The sequence below is a fragment of the Calonectris borealis genome, chromosome 14, assembly GCF_964195595.1.
Source record: "Calonectris borealis chromosome 14, bCalBor7.hap1.2, whole genome shotgun sequence".
NCBI classification, from domain to species: Eukaryota; Metazoa; Chordata; class Aves; order Procellariiformes; family Procellariidae; genus Calonectris; species Calonectris borealis.
The window spans coordinates 9,630,156-9,648,905 of NC_134325.1; the positions used below are offsets into that span (position 1 = coordinate 9,630,156).

General features: G+C 35.6%; 1 protein-coding gene across 6 annotated transcripts in view; it reads right to left on the reverse strand.

The window, feature by feature from the left end:
* The window catches only part of IRAG1 (inositol 1,4,5-triphosphate receptor associated 1), a 79,270-nt gene that overhangs the window by 36,389 nt on the left and 24,131 nt on the right, over positions 1-18,750 (reverse strand). For 2 of the 6 annotated variants that reach the window (XM_075163162.1, XM_075163160.1), the window contains exons 3-4: positions 13,438-13,535; positions 8,569-8,747 (exon numbers count right to left, since the gene is read on the reverse strand). Coding sequence is in view for 3 of the 6 variants with exons in the window: in XM_075163157.1 (XP_075019258.1) it covers positions 1,644-1,744; positions 8,569-8,637 (170 nt within the window). In the remaining 3 variants the exon portion in view is untranslated. Of the gene's footprint in view, positions 1-1,643; positions 1,745-8,568; positions 8,748-9,448; positions 9,503-10,664; positions 10,697-12,965; positions 13,030-13,437; positions 13,536-18,750 lie in introns of all 6 variants that reach the window. The other 4 variants (XM_075163157.1, XM_075163161.1, XM_075163158.1 and 1 more) reach the window with 4 other exon arrangements.

The window sequence follows — 18,750 nt, forward strand, 5'->3', positions numbered from 1 at the left end:
TTTAAAAGAACTGAGCATATCTTAATTGGCTTTAGAAGAAAATTTTAAAGATGCTGGCTAATAATATCATATTATTCTAATATCTCAGAATATTATCTTACGAAACAAAGTTAGCCAGCAATGCCAGACTACCAACAATTTTTGTAAGAAAAGAAATAATATACAATAACAGTAGCTTCACCAGCATCATCTTAAAACAGTATGCGTTTTAAGTCAATACCAAGATAATATGCACAAGACTGGAAGGTAGATTTATTCTGAAAGATATATGTAATATGCTAAACCTGTCAAAAGAAGATAAGAAGTATTTTCAGCAGTTCATAAAACTATAGAATGCTAAGTATAAAAAATAAATAAAATACTTGCAAAAGCTATTATTAAAAATGCAAAGTATTTTTATGATCATAAGCCTTCCTTGGAAATTTTCTGCCTTCACAAATAAGCCTTATTATACAAACTGTCATACATTGCAAGTCCATCTTTTGACAAAAACCTTCCTCCTTCATTAAAACACATTTTAGTAATTTAAAGATCATACAAACAGATTGTTTTTAAAAACAACATAGTTTGTTGCTGCATTTTCCTTTCAATAGACAAAACAATTACAACAGATTGCAAATATTATTGCTACAGTGTCTATTTTTCAGCATGATACTAAGAATATTATAATAAGATGGTTATATAGCTAGTTTTTTAATTCAAGAAGGGAACAGACAACACAGGCTTTGTACATAAGATACACCCTTTTGCGAGAGTCAACACTGATGGCTGAGCATGCCTTGAGGAACTTACATCTTTAATATTTAAAAAATAGTGATTTTTTAAAGTCTTACAAGGATTAATTTCCTAACTCTATGTCAGTCTACAAAGTTCTTATTGGTTCAATGGAAATATTTATATGATTAAAGGCAGCACTACTGGTGTACATATATAATTAGTAGACCAGAATTAGGGATTTAGCTACTGAATTGAAAAATTTTGAGGTGGGGGGGTGGGGGGGTGGCGGAATACTTCAGGAAACAGAAAAATGCTCCATTGTACTTTTTTTGTCTCAGTTGCTCATTGACTGGGTCTAAGTAAAGGTTAAAATTTGGACAGAAGGACAGTATTGGGCCTTGTCATGCACAGAACACGAGGAATCCAACTGCCAGTCATCCTTGTAATAGGTGTAAGATTGTAGTGCACACATGCACACCACTATATGTCTACAAAAGGATTTGACCAAGCAATTTTTTCCTCACCAGGCCGTATTTTATTTGCTAGCAAGAAGATGGACTTCAAAAGTTACAGCTTTTAGTCCAAATTATGCAAAACTTCAATTTACATTTTTGTTTTAGTTTCAAATTATGCTATTTTGAAAGATAAGAAAGTTCATGTAAATTTAAACCATACTGAGTCAGGTTGGCAGGCTTAGTATTCTATGAAACTCTACTTTTTTAGTATCAATTATATTCCTGTCCCTACCCCCTTCCCTGCATCCAAAAAATCATCATCAAAATGCAAAGACAATATGACCAAATTACAAATAAAGATACAGCAATAATATTTTAATACAATATACGTTTCAAAGGAGTATTTTAGAAACACAGCTCCTGGAAGTACTGTACAATTTATGCATAGATTGGTAATGTATTATATAGTACCTGTTAACTAGATTTTTATCAATTTCTACATCTGGCGTAACAGCATTCTCTGGAAGAACAATAGAAGGTGTACTGCATGTTGTCCCTTCAACAGTTGTGTCCTGAATGGTTTGTGACAAATATAAAAATGTAGTTAAACAGAAATTCAAAACACTGAAGATTGTCGCTCTTTGTGGAAAATAATGTGTACTGCTCAATTTAGCTAAAAGAGAAAATGCCTGAACTGAGTGAGAATTAGCTCTTATTTGATAAAACAAATGTGAATTAGAAGGCTATATTTAAATTGCTAAAAAGAGATGATGGAGACCTGGAATATCTGTTTTCTTTACAAATTTTTAATGCATGCAAGCTAAATTCAATAAGCATGGAACTAATGAGAAAGCTTTAAAATGGTAGACAAACTGATTTTTCACACAGCAAACCATTCCTCTACTGAAGTACATGTACAACACTTAGTGAACTCATGAGCTGAATGCAAGAGTGAAAAGCAGCTATGTATAACAGGGCTAAATTAGGCACACAAAACCTCCAAACGGTACTAATGTGCAATGAAAGCTTGAATAAATGTAGTATTAAGTGTACACATGCTATCCAAAAAACCAGAAAATAATTATAAGGTTATCTTGTTAATGTTCTACTTGGTTTTCCCTCCCATTAATTGGAAATTTTTTTTTACACTTATAACTGCAATATTTAATAAAATACAATTTTTAAGTGACAAAAGAAACTGGCACTAAATATCAATGTATGCTTGCCTTCTTAAAAAATATGAGAACTTGTCCTGAGAACTTACTCCCATACTTTCTACCACAATGATGTCAATCAGCTGAAGAGAAGGAATCTGTTTCCTGTGAGATATCCCAAATGGAGATACATCAAGTTGGAATAAAGAACTGTGGATTTCTCATATGTAGTCAAAAAATTATTACCTCTACGCCATGTACTACATTCATATTCACACACACACAAAAAAAATCAACCCCTGTACTTTTGAAAGGCTACATAAGCAATGTGGTGTTTACAGTCAGTCAAGAAGTTCAAAGAAGTGATTCACATAAAATCATGCACAGGGGGGAAAGTGTAGGCACCTGTTAGAAGTTGCAATTTTTATTTTAGAGTACAATCATTAGATAAGTAGAACATATCATAGCAGTATGAGCATTTACAGCTGGAGGGAAAGCTTCCCAAAAGTGGCAGGGGACTGCCATCAATCAACTTGTAAAATTTAAAAAATAATTTGTAAATTCTTAAATCCTCATTGCTCCTGCTAGACACTGGTATGTACAAGTATTTTATTTTAGTTATTTGAAGTCTAAATTTTTCTTGAAACTACGTCCCAAAATTTCATAAGAAATTTTTACTTCAGTTGGCATTGGAGAAGAGGAGGAGAAGAGGAGGAGAAGAGGAGGAGAAGAGGAGGAGAAGAGGAGGAGAAGAGGAGGAGAAGAGGAGGAGAAGAGGAGGAGAAGAGGAGGAGAAGAGGAAGAGAAGAGGAAGAGAAGAGGAAGAGAAGAGGAAGAGAAGAGGAGGAGAAGAGGAGGAGAAGAGGAGGAGAAGAGGAGGAGAAGAGGAGGAGAAGAGGAGGAGAAGAGGAGGAGAAGAGGAGGAGAAGAGGAGGAGAAGAGGAGGAGAAGAGGAGGAGAAGAGGAGGAGAAGAGGAGGAGAAGAGGAGGAGAAGAGGAAGAGAAGAGGAAGAGAAGAGGAAGAGAAGAGGAAGAGAAGAGGAAGAGAAGAGGAAGAGAAGAGGAAGAGAAGAGGAAGAGAAGAGGAAGAGAAGAGGAAGAGAAGAGGAAGAGAAGAGGAAGAGAAGAGAATATTTTCAGTTGGAAGGGACCTACAATGATCATCTAGTCCAACTGCCTGACCACTTCAGGGCTGACCAAAAGTTAAAGCATGTTATTAAGGGCATTGTTCAAACGCCTCTTAAACACTGACAGGCTTGGGGCATTGACCACCTCTCTAGGAAGCGCTGCTTCTGAATTTTCTAAAAGAGCATGTTTGCTATCCATGGCACAAAGCCAATTACATTGAACTGTTATAAACATCATTTTGCTTTTACTGAAATAGCATTTGCTGTCAATTTTGCTTACTCCTGTTAAAAACGTTTATCTACTAGAGGTTGACACAAGTGTAATGAATTCAGAATAACATTTATTTTAGTAATATTCATTAAATAGGCAGGTAATAAAACACTTAAAAAGCACTAATTTAGGCATTTACAGAATGAAGCATGTAATAGCTGACAGTTTAACAAGTCAACATTTTAGAAAAGAGAAAATTAAATAATTTCAATTATTTGAAACAAAGGCCATCAATGAATAATTCTTTCAGTCATCTACTCTCATGTGGAGCAATTAGCGTAGTCATAAAGTTTGTTACAATAAACAAGTAAAGAGTATAAATTGAAATGGAATTACATACATCCAGAAAGCTAACAGTTACATGACTGCTAATATCTATCAGATACAATAGAACTCCTTTGAACATCTCTCCCAGTGCTGCCATTTATTCTTCTTAAAATAATGAATTTTCTGATCAATTCAAAGAACTCTAGAAGCATTTTGAAAATGGTATAATATAAAGTATATAGCATAACCCTTCTTTCTCTCAAAGGAGGGAATAAATATGCTTTGGTTTGGACATCTGATTTAGGATTCGTGATTCTGCTGTAAATAGCTTTTTTTTTTTTTACTAAAATAAATACATTCCATGCAGCTCGACGCTTCTATACTCATAATTCTCATATGACGTTCCTCAGCAAGTTCACATTGTCAGTCACAGGAGAGCAGGATGGGAAACATGCCAAGAAAATAATAGGAAGATTTAAGTTTAAGAAAAATATCCTTGTATATATTGGAAATGTTAGAATGTAAAAGCATGATATATTATGTGATTCAAGTGCACAACTGACATTGTATGATAATAGGTTGAAAGCAATTTTTAGTAGTATTCTTGAAAATGTTACTAAGTAACAATGTATTTTGTTTAACAGTCAATGACAAAAATTCAGGTGACTGCCCTGCTTGTAGGGCAAAGCAGCTGAGTACACATGCACATTGTTTATACTAATCTCATGACTGCCAAAGAGCAAAAGTTTTTGAATGACGTAACATCAACCTTAAAGTCACTCAAGTCCATTTTAGGACTCTAAAAACTGCTCATTAAAAAGAAAAAAAGAAAAGAAAAAGAAAAAGGCTGTAGCCAAAGCTAGTTCAGGTCAAGTAGAATACATTAATCTTGGTCAGCAGCTATAACAGTTCAACTCCTACACAGATGAAAACTCATGCCACCTATTGTCCAAACCTATTGTACATTTGTATAGGAGAGGGGCAGGAAGAGCTAGAGCATGAAGCTCTTTGCAGGGCCAGCTGGCTTGAATCAAAAGAAATCAGGCTGCTATATGCCGATCTTGGAAGAGAAGCTTTAACAGGAAGCTTAAGCTGTCTCACAGTTGTATATCTGCACAAAGATGATACAGAAGTTTTCCATCACTCTCCCATTGCCTGCCTGTAACTGCCCTCTCCGTGTTAGCTTCCAGAAAAGTCTGCTCTTCAGCTATTCCTAACAGCTGCCTCATCTCCTACTACCAGTGACTGCCTGCTAACAAGTCTTTGCTTCCTTTTTGTTTCAAGCCCTCCTCCCATAAAAATGTGGGGTAAAACTGACTCCATCTCTATGGCTCAGGTGGCAACGGATCCACATGGTCTACAAGGACGATCATGTGCCATCTAGTCTTGCACGGAGGCTTGCGCAGGGCTGAGAGGATGGCACATGCAGTTTGGTCCATAACAGAAGATCCAAGAGGCTCAGGGATACTCACGGTGGATAGGATCTGCAGACATTCTGGCTGTTAAGCTCTACGAAGCCCTCACTAAGCATACAGAAAATATGTTTTTAGAAGTTTTATAATCCTGCCAAATTTGGATGGATTTGAACAGTAATGGGGGGAAAAAAAAAGAAATCTCTGCTAAAAGAGCTACCCTGCCAGGGCAGTCAGATGATAAAGCTTTACTGTATACCACCTGAATTCTTTAAAGCATTGGAAAAAAAAAAAATCCTCTGCCACCTGGCCATATTCTTAGAAATTAATTAAAGGTCTGGACTGAATTTCAGAACAAATTTGGCCTGAAACAGACACTTATGTGAAAGGCCTCAGAAAAGTTATGCATCTCAGAGAGCAGTCTTTGGAGTGAGATGGGGTTTTAAATAAGCTTAATTTTAGATGTTTAAGTGAAGTGCTGAGCTTAGAGTTTAGCAAGTAAGGTAATAAAATTCAATTGTAACTGCATCTAGTTGAAACAGACAGGAGAACAAAGTAAACATGAGACATCTTCAGAACAAAACAGATAACATGCAGTGATTTGATAAAAGTACAATACAAATTTAAATAGGAATAATAAAAAAGAGAAATGCAGAAACTTGAATGATGGAATAATCAGTGTATGAGAAACATTATGAACATCTGAGACAGACTTTTCCTCAGCAGTCAGAAGAGCCAGTGAAATGGTGTTCGGCATACAAAGAGAGGAGAAAACTGGAAATAGAAATAGGGATTTTTGATTTAAAAAGAGGGACAGATGGCAGCTCACAACCAACCCTGAAAGTTTAGAGAGATTTATAGGCCACTATAAATCTTAACATAACTGGTAAGGATCTAATTTTGTTTGCTGCAGGTACACGTTACATGTATAGAAATTACATTTTTAATACTAAAAACCTGAAATCAGTTTTTAAGGGTATAAGTGAAAGCATATTATAATATTACATTATTCTATGTGAAACAAATCTAATTAAATTAAAATACGGAAATGCCTAAAAATGACATCTGACTATGAAGTTCTATGATTTATGGTGGGAGAAATGATTCTGTATAAAACATTTCTAAAGTGTTCAATACTTACTGTAACAAGACAGCACACAAACTAAGATTTCAACTACATACTCGTATGAATACTTTGATGAATTTTGTTTAGAGTTAGTCAGAATGGTGAACATAGGCTGCTGTAAGAAATACTGAAATGGAAAACCATATTTGTTTTCTCAAAATGAATTTGAGAAATATAACCCAGGTCTTCCCATCATGTAAAAGATACTTAAGTAAGCAAGAAACTACATGTGATGTAAGGTTCATTTCCTTTTTCTCAGAACTGTTTTGTGAATGTGTGTGCATTTGTGCATGCAGGGAAAAAGTGGGGAAGCATCTCCTGAAACAGAATGAGGAAATTGTTAGACACCAGACAGCACTTTAGATGAGATTCCAGACTTGGAAAGTTTTGTTCAATGGCAGAAAACAAGTCCACCAGTTGTTAGTTCCTTCTGATGCTCTCTCCTTGCTTGCAAGTCCTTATCTCACAACAATAAGCTACTTTACTTATTACATAGTCATGCCGTAGAACTTGGACTGCAGCAAGACCCAAGAGTGATAACAGGTATGAATAAGATCAAATCCTCACAACATTGGCTAGTTGCAATCCTTAACTTAAGTAGGCTCATGAGCAGTGTGTTGGTTAAAATCCTTCCACTGTTACTTTGTGCCTAAAAATAACAATTTATCTAAAACGAAGCGTTTTGCACAGTTAACTGATCCATGAATTATCACATTACCGTAGTTGATTTAAGAGCTACCTCTAAAAGGCCTGTATAATGTATTAAAAAATTATTTTTAATTTTTTTTTTTTTTTAGATTAGGTGGTTGGAATTCTTCATTTCTCCCATTTGACAAGCACGCTCAGGAATAGATTCACTGATGTCTGTTAGCTTTTCATGTTTTTTTCTCTTTGGGTATGTTTTACTCAGAAAGTCTTTTGTACTAAAATACTCCTCACATGGTGAGTTAAAAAAAAAAAGAAAAAATCTTCTTGACCTAATATATGTTCTCAGCTAATACTCTGATGAACCTACATCCATCTGGGGTGTTTATCTTAAGCCAGGAAACTAACACTCAGCACAATGTGCAATTTAGATGGAATGCATGACAAATCAGTCTAGGGCTTACTGCTGACAATATTTTCCAACAATGTTAAAGTAGCGGATGTTTTCACCTAAAGTGTAGAATACGGTGTCCTCAAATCCAGTGACAGTAATACATTTTTAACTGAGGATGTGCCAGATTATAAATCCTCTCTTTCTTTACACCAGTTTGCATAAAACAGGATGATCTGCATAACCTGTGATTTTGTAATCACAGTAAGGTTCTTTATTTCAGCTAAGCTAACAATTCAAAAAAACCTCCACTTTATTAGAACATAAAATTACTGTTTATCAGTGGTATAAACAATTCAAAAGGGAGATTATCATCTCTTATTGATTTTTTAAATTTATCTGCAAATAAAACATGTAAAAATATGCAGATGCCACAAATTTGAGTAGCAAAATGATGAATATGTCTGGGGAGCACCCACCTGCTCTCTGTATAGTTCCAGTATGTGTTCAGCTACTGCTGTGGCAAATAAAGCACTGAGAAAGACTACAAACCAAAAAGCAGATTTCCATCTTTCACACACACATGAATTGCATAGCATCTTCTATATCTGTAAAGGCAACACTAGATGTTTCAAGACTACTGTGACATACAAGCCTAAGTTGTTTTCTCAAAGGTTAAAGTTTTATGTAATAACACCACAAAGGACATTTTTTGACAGCTTTGATATACATGGTTCAGAACAGACAAGACATATAAGCTTCCAGATCAAATTGATAAACAAATGCTTGAGCAATTTCAGTTCTCATTCCTGAGTCTATAAAATATTTGAAGAATTCTAAGAATATCAACTGAACGATCATTCATAGCTTCATCAATTAATCAAAACAAACTAATACATAGCAATGATTAGATTTTATTTTGTAAATTCCTAAATACACACAAACAGGTTTCAGCCTTAGGTTTCCAACAAGTGTTAGAAAACACCTTTGTAAGAGTGCTTACTTTGGCTGGAGGAGAACTGTTGTGTTGTGCCTCTTTTGATTGTCCCTTGTCTTCAGGTAAGGTTGGCATGGTGGACAGTGTGAAGCACGTGGACCATGCACTGCTGAGAATACCTGTTTCAAGTTATCCTGAAGGCATAAGCGCTGAGAAGCCTTGTGATCCACAGGCTGTGTAAGATGCTAAAAATACAAATCAAATCTGTTTAAAACTCTATGCTCTAACACTGAGATCACTTTACAATAACAGACAGTATTAAGGTTTAAAATTAAAAATGTTATCTTGTGTTTTATCAACTAAAGCTTTCAATGTCAAGTATAACTTAGTAAATGCATTCAAAACGGACAACCTTCCGTTCTTGTTGCTATTTCCATCTCTTCCCTCCATTTTACTGCGGTTTTTTTCATTACTATGACTGTTCTGGCTGTGACCAAACTACCCTCTCTAAAAATCCTGGAAGAAGGAAACAGCATCCTGGATATCCGTAATATGCTTTTTAGTAACTAACAAAATCCTAATGCTACAGAGTGTGATCTCAGATCTCAAAGGAAGGAGTAAAACTGGAAAACCAGATGGTGGCACTCTTCCTTTGAGCAAGAGCAAGGCCTAGGTGCATTGTGCAGACTTGGTGTACATCTGCACAAGACAACATTGTGCAAGACACTTCCGAAGCAAAATAGCATTAATGCCCAAATGGAGGATAAAAACCAACCAAACCCACTGCCTATTAGGTGAGAAAATTCTTGTTATTAGTATCAGCAGAAGCTACTGCCTTCACAAGTATATTATTAGCATTAAAGCCTGTAGTCTGAAGGTGAGAAATGTTAAGTACTAATCCTTATAGCTACAGTGTATGCTTTACAAGACTTACTATGACACCTACTGGATAGTTAAGGAACAGTCCTCATAAATAAATCATTCAACTCCTTGGTGGTGCCTACACCAAGATGACAGACAATGCAGTTATCAGAGACAGTGTGGTACACAGTTTCTGTCTGGACTCGTAAGAGCTAACTATATTCCCTTTACAGTTAATTCATAGCTGTGTATAGAATGGAGCTATACACTCAAACAGTAATATAACAACTTCAATAGTGTGCCAAGGAGATAAATATACCCAACAAGCATAGGTTCAACCTCCAAAACATGTTACCTTCTCCCAAACCTGAATTACTAATCTCATCTCAATTCTTTTACTCTTCTGGAAATCAAGATAGGTGGAACAAAGAGGTTGAGATGGGGAGATGATTTATCTTATATTTATATAAGATAAATATTTATATAAGATTAATAATATATCTATTTATATAAGATAAATTTATATCTTATGATATAAGTTCAAGGCACTTAGAAGTGTTGTAAAATTAACCTTCTACAGTTTTCCCTTCCATTTCAGGGAAGGGCAAAGAAATGTATTCAGGAACATGTCAGTTTATTGAGGCTGACAATTAAAATTGCTAAAATACTTGTGTTGACATAAAAAAAAAAAAAGAAAAAGAAAAAGAAAAAGAAAAAGAAAAAGAAAAAGAAAAAGAAAAAAGAAAAAAAAAGAAGAAAAGAAAAAGAGAGACAAAACTATTCACAGGAAATACTGAAGCAGCCTCAGTAGCGACAAGTTCCTCACCTCCGCTTTCACAGAAAAAATTCTGTGTTGTAAAATCTACAGAATGTATGAAAACTCTGGACTACAGAAGCACCTAAGACCCATGCTTTTATTAGATTTATTTCACATTATATTGGAAATTTAATTTTCTCTTTTACTAGAAAAGGAATACAAGGCCACCTCACATGAAATTTAAAGCAGAACTAATAGATTGTAAAAATGATCTCTACATAAGTATTAGTGTGTTCAGAAAAAATAATTATTTCACTGAAGTTCTTTGATAAAGACAGTGGAAAAGATGCAGCATATATGACATCATTATGAAGACCAAGATAATGACCTTTTTTGAACAATAAGAATAATAGTTTTCAGAGCAGTATATGCTGTAGGAACAGCACGTTTCAAGCTTTTGTAGACATTTTGAACCTGTTACGGGTGAATTTCTAGCTCTACTGCAATAAGTGGAAGCTCATGTTTATATCATGATTTTACCCACCTCTGACTTCAAATAAGCGTAGAGGGAGTTTTCTATGAATAAAAAGAAAATTTTAAAATGTTTATTAACACAAAATATCTTTAAAGTCCCTAATATGATGGAAAACAGACATTTGTGATTACATATATTTTAATAAACCCAGAGAGATTAGGCAGATAGCAGTAGAATTAAACATCTGTGTATTTGAACAGTTAAGTATTTTTGTATCAAACAACAGTTACCAACTATTAACAACACATGAAGATGAGACAGAAGCAAGGTAACTAGAAAAAGTGACATGGACTTGCTTTTCATCTCTGTAACAAAATCCTGGCATCCTATGCAATTTCTGAGTTTGCAAGAACTCAAATTCAAACAAAAACAAAAAAAGAGAACATATAAATTTGGCTGTTTATCTAATCCCTCTTAGTGTTTGCCTTATGAATTTATAATGGTTCTGATAGGCTCAACTCAACAGAATGCTGGGCCTGAAAAATCGGGAATGTTTCAAAGTCATGGCCAAAGTGTATTTGCATTCCTACGAGGAGTTGTATAAGCTATTGCATCAAAGTGGTTTATTCCCTGTCTTAGCTGAGTTCCTAGTACATACTAAACTTAAAAAAGTAATGCCAGTCATATTGAAACAAGAAAGAGCTATTAAGCATGTCAAGTTTTAGTTCACTTTTCAGATTTAAAAAGCAAAAAATCTTTAAAAAAAAAAATCAGCAGGCTTGTCTAAGAATAGAAAGGGACAAATCCCGAGCTGTGTTGTCTTAGAGATGCAGCACAGAAAGTACAGCCAAGGGAGAACGGAGGGTAGAAAGATGAATTTACGCCACCTTAACAACCCGCAGATTTGGAGTGGACTGAGTTCAGTCCATCTCTGACACAATTAGAACCTTACTCTGACTTCCTTACAGAGCTATCTTGCAAACAGGAAAAAGCTCCAAGTCTTTGTGGTGCTGATCAGTAGGAAAATTTCTTCTTCTGACTTTCTATTTTTTCTTAATCTCTCTCCAGAAAATCCCAGTGCTGCGGACTGTATTGGAGCAGCGAAAGCTTGCATATAATTATTCATAATCTGAGGCTTCTTAAAACAAATGCAGTCTTTGCACACCTTGACTGCACTGCTGCAGTCCTCTAAGGTGCCAAAGTAAGGGCTACTACTTCTTGGTATTTCAACAAAATATATAAGGACATAGTTCAATTCATAAGCTATATGATTTAGAACTCCTGAATGATTTTTTTTTCAATCTAAAAGCTTATTTTTAACCTGTGCAGTGTTCTTAAAATCAGTAGTCCGGATCTTTTAAAGACTTTATGATGCTTAACCAGCACAGACATCACATTTGTTAATGCAAATGGCTATAACCAATGGAGCAACCTTCTTGCTCCATGCTGTGCAAGGAGTTCTGCCATTTTCTGTATCAATTACTGCCTTCTGATACTAGTAGGAAAGGCAAAGGTTTAGAAATAATGGAACCTTAAGATACTAGTGAATAAATGTTCTTCTTCCATCACTGCTGAAGTGACCATATGCCTGTTTGATCAGGCAATGAAAACAGCCCCAGTAAATGTCAGTGAGAGTCAAAATATATAGAAAAAGGGGGTTTCATGAGAACACTCTAACAAGAATTAGAGGAGCTTATCTGCATCTCACAAATGTAGGAAGAAAAGAAAGAAATGTCCTTGGAAAATTTATTTCCCTGGAAGGTACGTTTTTTCTTCTTTAGTAGAGCATTAGGGAGGAGTACAGCCTTGGAACCTACAGAAATTCACACCTCTATCTACAAAAACAGCTTACAGCCTTACTGAATCCTGAGCCAAAGTGCAGAGAGCATGACCATCCTGGTTCTAAGTCTGGCTCCTCTGCCAGCTGAACAGCCTTTGGAATCATGCTGCCATTAGCTTTGCCAGCTTTATCTCCTTTCCACAAGCATAAACATGTTTCAGTCAAAGAAGGAAATGATATGTTAACAATACATGCAATACAGGGAGATACCAACTGAAACAACTGTAATTATTGTCCCTGAAGATACTGAAAGGATAGATAAAAAAATACATCTGCACTTTAGAACAGTCAAGGTGCATAAGCACATGTTAGCATCCTAGTCACTAAGACAATTTCAAGATTCTGTTATTTCTTTTGTAGGGATTGATCAAACTCTGTCTGGCCTACCTCTATCCTATCAAAAGATGTCATGAGATTACTGTAGTGTTTTATCAGAGTAAATGATCCCCTCCCAAAATTCCAGTCTTGTAGAAATTGCAAGAACTTCAGAATTACCTTTTAAAATTAAATACTTGTAGAGATTAACTCACATGTCACAAGAAGAGTGGATGTGGGCAAAGATCTACAATCTTAGTCTGCATGAGCCTTTTGCACCTACAAAATGAGTTTAAAAAGAACCAAATTACCTATCCTATTCAGCAGATTCTGCTTATTCCCAATAAGATGAGACAATGTAAAGAAAAAAAATAAGAAAAAGAAAGTAAGAAGAGAGGATGGAATACTTTTTAATGTTTTGGTCTGTTATTGTAAACTTACTTCTTAAAATAGTTAGGAAAAAAATGATCCCCTAAGCTCAAATTTGTAGTCAGATATAGATCAGTGAATGCAGAAAACTTGCTTTTACCACTGTGTAGGCTTAGAGTACAATCTCCAGGAAATGGTGATCTGGGAGCTCTATTCCATAAAAGGGAAAAGTATTTAGAGGCCCTTGGCTTTCAGTATGTTCTCTCTGCAACTCATTTTACCATAGTAGAGAAAGCTAAGTATAATCAGTTAACTTACCCTCTCTGAGTCACAGCTGAGTACCGTGTCAGCGAAGGCTTAGTTAAAGGTGCTTTAGTCCATCTCCACTGATAGCTTGGCAGTTGACCTCAAATGCTCTGTCACGTCACAACAAGAATATATAAAAAAAGCAGAAATAAACAGTTCAGAAAGCATTTTATTAATATTTCTTGACCTCATACTGCCTGAGGTCAAGTCAAGCAACCCTCATTTGTCAACAACGGGAGTTGCATACTCATGAACACAGCTGAACTGCAAAATTCTGAGCTGCTTTTTGTAACTCTCTTCTTTGTTGTCCTGCAAAGCGGTTGTAAAACATTACTATATTAGAAAGGTATCTTTTGTACTCCTTTTGAATAGCTGTAAAAGCATATGGAATTCATGTAGCATTTTGAATTATGTTTTGCAGCTTTGAAGTACTTAAAAAACACTAAACTTATTTTAATCAAACCAAGCATGAGCAAAACACAGTGTTTTTCTTATGTTTGTACCACAGAATAAGTTTTCAAACACAAAGCATAGTTATATTTAAGATGCACAAACAAAGTTTGTTGGCATACATTAGCTATCTCAAAAAATTTAAAAAACCAACACAACAAAACAAAACAAACAAAAGATCCAGAATATCTTAATAGAAAACCTTTAATATTTTGCACTACGACTTCAAAATTTTTGTTTATAGAAACATTCACTGGAAAAGGAAAAAAACAAAACCACAACTAAAGCTGACTCATGTACATTCTTACTCTATGTGACAAGAGATACTACATAGAAATTGGAAGACACTTTGTCTGCAACACAGAAGAAAATTGACTGTTTCCTACTGCATCTAATTTTTATGACAAGAGGGTGGTTTCTCATATTCAATACTTAAGTTTGCAAGATATTAAGATACTGCTTCAGTCAGTTTACCAAAACACATAATCATAGCCCCAGGACTAATATAAGGTATCTCTGTGATAACAGTAATGATCTGAGTTCTACTCACATTAATATCCATACAACTGCACAAGGTAAAATCTGGAAGACAAAGTGGTGTTTCTGTTTATACGATACAGAACAATACCACTGGGGCATGCAAAGTGTATGCAACTACTACATGAATTCAAAGCATCTGTTTTTGTTCTGAGAAGTATTGAGATTAATTCCTGAGCGACTTAAATAAATCTTCTCTACAATCAGAACGCTTCCAGGTTGCAACCTCAGAGACAAGGAATAAATGTGAATAAATCTGTAATAAAAATATTTTAAAGGAAGAAACTAACAAAAGTGTAAGAAGAATACAGCAAATGTCCCCCAGCTTCTAAAAAACTTCTGTCTCTCAAACTCAGTGGGTATAATCTTCCTCAGGACTACAAGCTACCCATATAGGACTTGCTTTACAAAGCAGCACGACAGGAAAGAATCTCCTTTTCTGCTACCTGTTTTCCTCATGTTCCTCAGGAACACATAAAACTTGATGGTTTTCAATAATCTGCTTGAATGACAGAAAGGAAAAGTTAGGTCAGGAAGAAAGTAAAATGTTCTTTTGATGCATGTCCAGCCTGATCTGGCTGGGAGCACTCAGGAGGATATCTCTAGTAATGGCTAGTTATGACACTGCTCAGACTGAAAAACAAAAAGTTTGGGAGTGAGGGTAATGCTGGTCCGTTACCAACAAGAACAACTCCTACAACAAGGCATTTGGCTTGGTTTTGTATCTAAAATTTTTTATCAGGTTTAAAGAAATCTGATAACTAACTCCCATAGAGTTGAATGGATAATGTTTTGTGGGATTTAAGTACATAACTCCAATAGGATCCATTCTGGTCCCAGCTTTAGGCTTTTCCCTGATACATTAAGAGAAAAATCAATTGGACCCAATTTCACTCACAATTATTTTAACATAGTTAAATGGAAATTTAAAACTTACTAAAAGATCACAATGTATCTGAAAATATCATTTTTTGCTGTGAAATACTATCAGCCAGCTTCATTTCTTTTAGCAATAGTCACAATTTTTGTTTTGTTAGCAGTCAGTGTTTAGGTTTACTTCTCTTGCAGCAAAGCAATCGGAGGACTGGCTTACAATCTTTTTTTTTGCAAGAATTCTAGGCTCAATTTTATGCTGCAGACAATTAGCAGACAACTGAAGGATGTACATGTTTTAGAAATACTGAGAGGCAGTATTTCACTAACTTTTTAGACTACTAGACCCAGATTTAAAAAAAAAAAAAAAGATAGGCTTTTCTTTTAAGGTAAGTGTATTTTAGGCAGCCTGAAAGTTTCCTGATTCCACTTTTTTTAGGGGCAATTAGGAGTTAATATTGCATGACTCAAACTTTTATAAGTTACTGTATTTTGGATGCAAAGTCTTTGTTTTCAGTTTTTGTTTTTATTTAGCACTAAAAAGAATTTAAGGAAATGAGGTTATAAATAGCATTACCTCCCCATGAAAACAAATGGTTTTAAGAATTGTATACAAGTTCACAAAAAATATGTTCTGATTCATTTGTAGTTTTTATTCATTCTGGGGTTTTCTTTGAACTAATCGGCTTACGACAAAACTCCAATAACGTAATTTTATCTGGTTAAATATGTGCCTAAGATACTGGACCCAGCTCTTGTATGGAAAGAACAGCCAAAGGGAGATATGGCAAAGGACAGATCTGCGAGGTTTTTAGAGCAGAGGCTTCTCCCCAGTCATGCCACTGCAAGAACCTGGCACTCCCCACAGCCCATGCTGGAGACAACAGAACGGCTGTGGCAGGACAACCAAAGGGAGGTGGCACTTCCTCAGGGATTCCAGACCTGAAAGCTTTTACCCATCTGTTCCCCCTCATTCACTGGCTTGTGTCCAGCACAAACTACAGTTACATTAATTTAACTGGCAGCTGTTTCCAGGGTCACTTTTAAGACATTCTCTCCAGAGTAGAGAACTAATATGGCCAAGAACTCTGTGGCAAAAGAGAAAACAATGCATGTATCTCTTCCCTTTCCATTTTTTTTTTCTTTTTTTTTTGCTATCTACACTGTCTGTTTTGTTCTTTTATTGCTCTCCAAGTTCTTGTGCCTATTTCTTAGCCAAAAGCAAGGAAGCTTCTTCAGAAAGTAGAAGAAATTGAAGTGAATATGTTCAATCTCTCAAAACATAATAGTGAAAGCCACCTATGTATTTCACTGAGCTTACTAAAGGTTTATGTTCAAATCCTTATTTAGAGAAAGCTCCCCAACAATGAACCAGTTAGAGGTTTAAAATTTTAATTATGGTGGATCCTTTACCTCACAGGAAACTGTCTCCCAAAGCCATATAACAAACCTTTGCTACACATGAAGAACAAAGTGAAGTGCACAAGCATGCCGGATGCCAGACTATAATGAAATATTCATAACTGCCTAACAGATCTTACCATCCAGAATCTTTTAGATATGCCTCCTGCATTTTAAATTTCAACTAATCACTCCTAAACAAACTTATTTTTATCAACAATTCTTTCCCTTGTTTTGCGTAAAAAAAAAAAACCCAAACAAAACCAAAAAACACCAACCAAACCGTTCTCCCCCCGCCCCCCCAAAAAAAACCCACAATGTGAAAAAATCCCACCACTCTACAACTCATAGGAAGCTGTTTCCATAAGCTCTGTCAACCTGCAAACAAAAATTTCACCTCATCCTACTTCTTACTGACCTCATTTTTTTTTCCATCAGCGGGCTTTTAGCTCGAATGACAAGAACAAGACAACAAACAGCAGAGCTCAGCCAGATGGCCTCTAGGAAACCAGCTGGGCTGAACTTCGGGGTACTTCAAAATATAAATATATATATTTGGTGAAAAAGATGGTACATGTGATATTAAGAAAAATTAGGCCCTGATTTATTCAGTATTATGCACAAGTTAAAGAATTCAGCCTGCAGTAGTAAATCTGATGATCTACTAAATCAGAAGACTGTCAGATCTCAAGGCAGAGTTGATACGTTTCTTAAATTGCAGATTATTTTTTATAGACTTTAAGGAAATGCAGTTTAAAGGAAGAATGTGAATGTGGATTGGGTGGATATTTGGCAAGGAGAATAAGGATTTCTAAGCATAAGGAAGAGCATATAAGAAAGTGTGAAGATAAGAGTGGGAGAACAGTACATTAAATGTCTGTCAGGAGGGTAGTTCAAAAGGAATCTAGAGGTAGGAAGTATCTGGAGAAAAACCTATTGTCTTATGACATAAAGGCAGTGACCTTAAAATAAGAGAAAATAAAAAAAGTTGAAAAGGATATGCGAGTAAAAATGTTGCTCTCTTCCTCCTCCTAAACAACTTACTATTTGAAAGAATCATAGAATCACAGAATAGTTTAGATTGGAAGGGACCTTTAAAGGTCATCTAGTCCAAGCCCCCTGCAATGAACAGGTTCATCTTCAACTAGATCAGGTTGCTCAGAGCCCCGTCCAACCTGACCTTGAATGTTTCCAGGGATGGGGCATCTACCACCTCTCTGGGCAACTTGCTCCAGTGTTTCACCACCCTCATTGTAAAAAATTTCTTCCTTATACCTAGAGTCTAAATCTACCCTCTTTTAGTTTAAAACCATTCCTCCTTGTCCTGTCACAACAGGCCCTGCTAAAAAGTTTGTCCCCATCTTTCTTATAAGCCCCCTTTAAGTACTGACAGGCCGCAATCAGGTCGCCCCAAAGCCTTCTCTTCTCCAGGCTGAATAAACCCAACTTTCTCAGCCTTTCTTCATAGAAACATGCAAATTTGTTTAGGAGGCAGCATCAATCTTTGTTCCATGGTCATGAAAGACCCCTCTGATGCAGGACCTGTGCATTGATAAATCGCCCAACAGAAATTGCTAATGATAGTAGTATTAATAATACCAGGAGATAATATTACCACCAAACATGCTTTTGCCTAAATGAGCATTATGTACTCAGTAACACAGAGTCTTCTGGTTTTTTTTTTCTTCTACTCCTCCTCACAGATTTGGAGAAACCTAGACATGTTTCAACTGTCTGGACTGCATGTATTATACATCACATTCTAGTTACACATTTATTTTTGTCTATGATGTAGGCAGAGTTGGGAACTTGAGACAGTATTTTCTCAAATTGTCACCTGACTATATTCTTAGTTAATGCCAAAAGAGAACAAATTTGCTTGTGAGGTGGGGAGTCACATAAGATCAGGGGAAAAAAAATTCATGTCCTTTGGTGCTGATTCATTCTTGTTTAAGAAAAACCTTAAGTTACATAAAGTAATATTTTCAAAGGCAATTTTTACATATAAACATTCTATAAACTATTCTGTTTTCCAGGACAGCTGGATATCAACTTTATATAATT